At 53.2% G+C, this 7,940-nt stretch overlaps 1 protein-coding gene across 1 annotated transcript; it reads left to right on the top strand.

Annotated features, from left to right (window-relative positions):
- Positions 1-445: 445 nt before the first annotated feature.
- MAGEL2 (MAGE family member L2) lies at positions 446-4,586 on the top strand. The gene has a single exon (XM_017850157.1). It carries the CDS (start codon positions 547-549, stop codon positions 4,141-4,143), a length of 3,597 nt encoding a protein of 1,198 aa, XP_017705646.1. The 5' UTR covers positions 446-546; the 3' UTR covers positions 4,144-4,586.
- Positions 4,587-7,940: the final 3,354 nt, after the last annotated feature.

Below are 7,940 nucleotides of genomic sequence, written 5' to 3'. Positions count from 1 at the left end.
GACTCCTTTATTCAGTTATAATACAGGTATCTGTCTGCTATAACTCCTGAAACTCTCTTACGTAAATGCACTTTTCTCATTCTCCGCCTCACATCTTAGCCCAGACCACACCATCTCCCCCCGGTCTTGGATACCTTCCATGTTTCCAGTGGTCTGCTCCCACTCCACACTGCAGTACCGTGATTTTTATAAAACATGGATGGGTTCCTGTCACTCCCCTGTGAAAACTCATCCATGTGGAGTCTGACTGGTCTGCATTTGGGGACTGGACAGAGTGAGAAGGGATCTCGTGTCAGCCAGGACTCCGGTAGACGCCCCTATGCAATATCCACTTGTGGTGGTCGGGGGCGGGGAAGGGGCGGGCTTGAGCCCCCTTCCCCCCTCCTCCTTACTGCGGAAAGCTGCGGAGCGAGCAGCACTCACTTCCTATTCAGCATTCAGCAGGGAGGGAGCCTCTGAACAGCCACGTAGGCATTCTCTTCTCTCTGGAGGAAAAGGCCCAGCAGCTGTCCGAGGAAAAGATCCACCAGCTGTCAGCAAAGGGACATGTCGCAGCTAAGTAAGAATCTGGGTGACTCGAGTCCTCCAGCGGAGGCCCCGAAGCCGCCTGTCTATAGCCGCCCTACGGTTCTGATGCGGGCCCCGCCCGCTTCCTCCCGGGCTCCGCCAGTCCCTTGGGATCCACCTCCAATTGACTTGCAGGCTTCATTGGCCGCTTGGCAGGCACCTCAGCCTGCCTGGGAGGCCCCACAGGGCCAGCTGCCCGCCCCGGTGGTTCCGATGACCCAGCCTCCTGCCCTAGGGGGCCCGATAGTCCCGGCTCCCCCGCTGGGGGGCCCGATGGGTAAGCCTCCAACTCCCGGGGTCCTGATGGTGCATCCTCCGCCTCCGGGAGCCCCGATGGCCCAGCCTCCGACCCCGGGAGTCCTGATGGTGCATCCTTCAGCTCCCGGAGCTCCCATGGCCCATCCTCCTCCTCCGGGGACCCCAATGTCCCACCCTCCCCCTCCGGGGACCCCAATGTCCCACCCTCCCCCTCCGGGGACCCCGATGGCCCATCCTCCTCCTCCGGGGACCCCGATGGCTCATCCTCCCCCTCCGGGGACACCGATGGCTCAGCCTCCCCCTCCGGGGACACCGATGGCCCAGCCTCCAGCTCCGGGAGTCCTGATGGCCCAGCCTCTGACTCCGGGAGTCCTGATGGTCCAGCCTGCTGCTCCGGGAGCCCCGATGGTCCAGCCGCCTCCCGCAGCCGTGATGACCCAGCCTCCGCCTTCAGGAGCCCCGATGGCCAAGCCTCCAGGTCCAGGAGTCCTGATGATTCATCCTCCAGGTGCGAGAGCTCCGATGACCCAGCCTCCAGCTTCAGGAGCACCGATGGCACAGCCAGCGGCCCCACCTGCACAGCCGATGGCCCCACCTGCACAGCCCATGGCTTCTTGGGCCCCGCAGGCTCAGCCTCTGATCCTGCAAATCCAGTCTCAAGTTATAAGGGCTCCTCCGCAGGTTCCCCAGGGCCCGCAAGCACCCCCAGCGCAGCTGGCCACACCCCCGGGCTGGCAGGCGACCTCGCCAGGATGGCAGGCCACGCCGCAAGGCTGGCAGGCCACTCCCTTGACCTGGCAGACCACGCAGGTCACCTGGCAGGCACCAGCCATTGCCTGGCAGGTGCCGCCGCCCGTGCGCCAGGGGCCCCCGCCCATCCGCCCTGGCCCACCACCCATCCGCCCTGGCCCACCACCAGTGCGCCAGGCCCCACCGGTGATCCGCCAGGCCCCACCGGTGATCCGTCAGGCGCCACCGGTGATCCGCCAGGCCCCACCGGTGATCCGCCAGGCTCCACCTGTGATCCGCCAGGCCCCACCGCTGATCCGCCAGGCGCCGCCGCCCATCCGACCTGCCCCACAGGTCCTGGCCACCCAGCCACCTCTCTGGCAGGCCCTGCCACCCCCACCTCCACTGCGGCAGGCCCCGCAGGCTAGGCTGCCGGCCCCGCAGGTGCAGGCGGCGCCGCAGGTGCCTACGGCCCCACCTGCTACGCAGGTACCCGCGGCGCCGCCCGCTGGCCCGCAGGTGCCGCAGCCTGTGCTGCCGGCCCCGCTGTCTGCCCCACTGTCTGCCCCGCAGGCTGTGCACTGCCCATCCATCATCTGGCAGGCCCCCAAAGGTCAGCCCCCAGTGCCACACGAAATACCAACGTCAATGGAGTTCCAGGAGGTGCAGCAGACACAGGCTCTGGCCTGGCAGGCCCAGAAGGCCCCCACCCACTTCTGGCAGCCCTTGCCTGCCCAGGAGGCCCAGAGGCAGGCTCCCCCCATGGTCCAGCTGGAGCAGCCCTTTCAGGGAGCCCCGCCCTCCCAAAAAGCTGTGCAAATCCAGCTACCCCCCCAGCAGGCCCAGGCCTCGGGTCCGCAAGCCGAGCTGCCCACACTGCAGCTCCAGCCCTCCTGGCAGACACCGCCTGCGGTCTTGCAGGCCCAGCCCGGACCCCCCCTAGCAGCGGCAAATTTTCCCCTGGGCTCCGCTAAATCATTGATGACTCCATCAGGAGAATCCAGGGCCTCTTCTATAGACCGCAGGGGCTCTTCTAAAGAGCGCAGGACCTCCTCAAAGGAGCGCAGGGCCCCTTCAAAAGACCGCATGATCTTTGCTGCCACCTTCTGTGCTCCCAAGGCAGTGTCAGCTGCGCGAGCACACTTGCCAGCCACCTGGAAAAACTTGCCTGCCACACCGGAGACCTTTGCTCCCTCCTCAAGTGTCTTCCCAGCTACCTCCCAGTTTCAGCCTGCCTCTCTGAATGCCTTTAAAGGCCCCTCTGCTGCCTCAGAGACCCCAAAGTCACTGCCATATGCTCTGCAGGATCCCTTTGCCTGTGTAGAGGCCCTGCCTGCAGTTCCATGGGTCCCACAGCCCAACATGAATGCCTCAAAGGCATCCCAGGCAGTGCCCACCCTCCTGATGGCTACAGCAGCTGCCCCCCAGGCAACTGCCACCACTCAAGAGGCCTCCAAGACCTCCGTCGAGATGCCACGCCGCTCTGGCAAGGCCACCCGGAAGAAGAAGCATCTGGAAGCCCAAGAGGACAGCGGTGGCCACACGCTGGCCTTTCATGACTGGCAGGGCCCAAGGCCCTGGGAGAATCTGAATCTGAGTGATTGGGAGGTCCAAAGCCCTGTCCAGGTCTTGGGTGACTGGGAGCACCCAAACACCCCCCGTGGCCTGAGTGGCTGGGAGGGCCCTAGCACCTCCAGGATCCTGAGTGGCTGGGAGGGGCCCAGCACATCCTGGGCCCTGAGTGCCTGGGAGGGCCCGAGCACCTCCAGGGCTCTGGGTCTCTCTGAAAGCCCAGGGAGCCCTCTGCCTTTGGTTGTGTCTGAGGTTGCAGGTGTCTCTCCGGGATCCAGTGCCACCCAGGATAATTCCAAGGTGGAGGCACAGTCCTTGTCTCCCTTGGATGAGAGAGCAAATGCATTGGTGCAGTTCCTCTTAGTCAAGGACCAAGCCAAGGTGCCTGTCCAGCGCTCGGAGATGGTGAAAGCCATCATCAGAGAGTCTAAAGATGAGTGCTTAGGTATCATCAACCGTGCCAACAGTAAGCTAGAGTGTGCCTTTGGTTATCAATTGAAAGAAATTGATGCCAAAAACCACGCTTACATTATCATCAACAAGCTGGGCTACCATGCAGGGGATTTGGTGGCATCCTGTTTAGACAGGCCCAAGTTCGGCCTCCTGATGGTGGTCTTGAGCCTCATCTTTATGAAAGGCAATTGTGTCAGGGAGGATTTGATCTTTAATTTTCTGTTCAAGTTAGGGTTGGATGTCCGGGAGACGAATGGTCTCTTTGGAAATACTAAGAAGCTCATCACCGAAGTGTTTGTCAGGCAGAAGTACCTGGAGTACAGGCGAATCCCCTACACTGAGCCCGCAGAGTATGAGTTCCTCTGGGGCCCTCGAGCGTTCCTGGAAACGAGCAAGATGCTTGTCCTGAGGTTTTTGGCCAAGCTCCATAAGAAAGATCCACGGTGCTGGCCATTCCATTACCTTGAAGCGCTGGCAGAGTGTGAGTGGGAAGACACAGATGAGGATGAACCTGACAGCACTGACAGTGCCCGCGGCCCCACCAGCAGGCCCCCTCCCCGCTAATAGGTGTAGCAGAGATCTCGCTCCCGTGTTTCCCTGGCCAGAGGCCACTGACAGGGTGGGGGGACGTTTCTGTTTCTGGTGTTTGTGTTCCAATTCCACGCGTGCAAGTTTGGATTTTCAACTTGGTTTCGTATCTGCCAAAGCTTTGTACATTTTTCATGTGGTGTTGATTTCAATCGGCTACTGTTCTGTTCTGTATTTTGGCATCTGTATTTTTAAGTGAGATCTGTGGTTCTCTGTTTTGTGTTCTAATTGTTATGTTTTGGTATCAGCTTTGTGCTGGCTTTGTGAAAGGAATCGAGAAGCTATCCATCTCATTCGGGTATAGTTCATGTAGCATTGTAATCGGTTGTTCTTTGAATGTTCAAATGACTCATCAGTATAAACTGTCTACAGAGAAGTAAATATCTATATCTATATATATAAATATACTTTCAGCATAACAGAAGTGTTTGTCTTTATTCTAATTTTTACACTAGATGGTGGAAGCCAAGTTTTGCCGTATTCTCTGAATAGACATGAATACCGAGACTACTCTCAGTCATAGAAAAAAACACGGTGGTGGAATTGTTTTCCAAGGGGAGTACTCCATTCATCTTTATAAGGATGCAGTCATTTCAGTGGGTGGTAAAACATAAGATTTCCATTAAACCAAAACAAAACTGCACAAAGTCAGTGAGGCTGAAGCAGGAAGGGGTTGTATACCTGGTCTCATTCAATTCTCACAATACTCTTTCAAAGGAGACGTTATTATCTCCATTTTGTAGGTGAAGAGATAAGCCTCCAGGAGATTAATTAAAGCACAGACGTCAGTGCCCAGCCAGTAACGTTGTTATTAGAAGCAGAAATGTCCTTAATGGTCTATGGGGAAGAAGGGCCATCTGCCTGCAGGACCACAAATAACCAGGTGGTCCGGCTGCATGGAAAAATTGGCCAAAGGGGCATTTGTCAATCATGTGGCCCGTGTGGGGGTGTCCAGCAGTTCAACTTTGGGTTTCACCAACCCACTGCTACCGGGATGGAAACGTGCTCTCTGCAGGATATCCAGGCTTATAACGGGGAAAAGTAAAAAACAGGCTTCACTGAACTAGAAACCCTGCAGATTGTCGGCAGTAGTGGCTGGGTTAGGGGAGGGCGTGGCAAGGGGGATTCCTAGCAACACGGAGTTCTAGGGGAAGGTCCTGGGGGAAAGGGTCAATTCTTACATGTAGGGGAAGTCAGCCGGCAATGCCTGAAGTTGCTGAACAACCGCGGTCAGCCCTTGGCTATGAACCTGGTCTAGGCAGGAAAGGGACAAGGGAACGAACTGGCCTGAGTGTTTTGAGGAAGGATATTCAAGCACACACCAGGTTGGCGTACACAAAAGGACATTCCTGTGGTCATAGTCTCTTCCTGTGGACGGGGGACTATCAGCCCTGCTTGCCACTGTCTTATCAGAAGAAATCCAATCCCATATCCCACTTCTAGGATGAAGCCGACGTCCCAGATGAGGTTAGTGGCCACGGTGGAATTCTCTTGCCACCTAGTGGCAGATCAGAGGTGCCACCACAGCTGCTGCAATAGCAGCCCCTCCCATGGTGCTTAACTTCTTCACACCATGTATCTACTTGGATGGCAGCTACTCCTTGCTTCACCACTTTTGCTCATGATTTTATCTGTATATGTGCCCAGAGATTCCTTCTTTTCTCTTATAGGCCACGGTAGCATCTGTTTTCAAGTCCAATCCGCTCTTCACTCGACGATTTCTGTCCTTGGTCCTACAGCGCTGCCCCTTAGGAAGCTGACTAGGAGAGGAACCCACAAGATGCAGACTCTACTCCTAGCACTCACAGAGCTGAGCTTTCCAGGACGATGATCCCCGCCCCAGGACCTGCCAGGCCGCAGGAGATCTTCCTCAAGCTGTCTAAGTGGTCAGGTACTCCAAAAACTGGGAGGCAGTTTCCTAGAAACTCCTTGGGTCAGAGAGTCCTGCGCATTTGTCCATAAGCAATGTGTACTTATTTTTACAACAGCAAATGTCTGTTGAAGGAGACAGCAATGCCCCAGCTGAGAATTGTCCCCAAAGGAGGTTTAGCTGGCCCAGTAAAGTGGCATATTGGTCTAGTATTTCTTGTCTGTGTTTAGTTTAGTTATGATTGCTTATAAAGTTTTCTCCAGACCATTAACTCATGGAGCGCCTGAGCAAGATGCTCTTTGTGGAACAAAATTTGAGAAGTAGCATCATGGGACTTTGGTGCCATACTTAAGGGGGGCTGGTTCTGCTCCATGGTAGAGAGGCTTACTTCTCAGCGACAAACCTCACTCTCCCATGTGACACACATCTAATGGCCTTCTTTAAGTAATGCCCAGGACTGAAAATCTGAATATGTTTATACTATAATGAGATATAAATTGTAACAATGAAAAATTTGTTCATTACCAACGAGTAAACTAGTTATTCAACTGAAAAGTTTAAGAAAGAGCCGCTAAAAGGACAGTGAAAAGCAGAAAACAAAGACCAGGAATATAGAAAAATACGAGTTAAAAAACAGTGGGAACGAATTCAAATCCCACTTATTTGAAAGTGCTAAGATCTAGAAAATGTAGTACAAATCTTTTTTACTATAAAATTGAGCAAAAAGCCCAAACCTAGTAACAGGCAAAATGTATCACATGAAAAAAAAATGGCAAGTAAATGTTGAAAGTGTTACACCTCACTAATATTTAAAGATAGAGATATTAAATCTACATTCTAGTTTTCATTTATTAAATTGGCATAGATTAAACTAAAACCTCATGCAACGTCCAATGTCAATGATATTGTTTTGAAACTGGAACCGTTATGCACAACCAATGAAAGTGTAAGTTATTACAATTCGCCTGGAAATCAATGCAGCCAATTCTGTCTTCAAAATGCTTTAACAAATTACTACTGTTTTACCAGCAAATTCTTCATTTGGGAATATGTTGAATGAGAACAATCTGCAGAGAAGGCAAAGACTTCTTCGCAGAGAAAGCTGTTTACGAACATGTGGGAGATTTATCAGGGTGTGTACATGCCTGCCTCCGCAATATAAACCTAGTGTCAGGGAGTACAGCGAGTTTCTGCTGAAAAAAAGCACAGCCTTCCTCAGAAAACAACTTGCAGTTGTTTCAACACACAGAAAATGAAAGACTCAGCGTCCACCGTTATGGGCTGTAGAGAAGAGTCATTGCAATCTGTGCCTGAAAATTGTAAAACTAGGTGTTAGCACACTCTCGCCAAAGCCATAAATGATCCCAGCAAAACGTATTATTTCTAGCGAAGAAAAAGTGCAAAATAGTTCTTAAAGTGATGAAATTCAGTGTACTCCTATGTAGAGTGTTCAACTATAAGCAAGTTAATATTTTAGGATATTTCTCTTAAGAAGATGATCTGAATTTTGGAATAATTTTACTCAAAGACATTACTCCTGAGAGCAACAGAGGAAAGGACCGGTTGTTTCTGAAAGCCACCAGTGAATCAAACTTGTCAGCAAACAAGAGTTAAGGATTGTGGCTGTGATTGACGGAGCGCTTTCTAGATTCAGGTGCCAGGGCCCTGTGGCCGCAGTAATACCCATTTTACTGGGCATGTAGCCCATATTATTGGTTTGCCCTCAGAGTTATAGGCATCCCCAGAACTCGGCAATTCACACCAACGGTCTTGATACTGGAAAGGATACATCATTCCTGCGCCCCTGCCCCTAGCTGCCTGGGCTGGAAACCTGGGCATATTTTTCTCCCTGATTTGATCGGTTGTCAGGTCTTACCAGTTTTGCCACTTTGTACAGTCAGTG

The sequence above is a fragment of the Rhinopithecus bieti genome, unplaced genomic scaffold (assembly GCF_001698545.2).
Source record: "Rhinopithecus bieti isolate Rb0 unplaced genomic scaffold, ASM169854v2 scaffold_32955, whole genome shotgun sequence".
Taxonomy (NCBI): domain Eukaryota; kingdom Metazoa; phylum Chordata; class Mammalia; order Primates; family Cercopithecidae; genus Rhinopithecus; species Rhinopithecus bieti.
This window is presented reverse-complemented; position numbering and strand designations above follow the sequence as displayed.

Bases quoted from the DNA above. Each gene is read 5' to 3' on its own strand.
- MAGEL2 (XM_017850157.1), top strand. From the start codon at position 547: ATGTCGCAGCTAAGTAAGAATCTGGGTGACTCGAGTCCTCCAGCGGAG.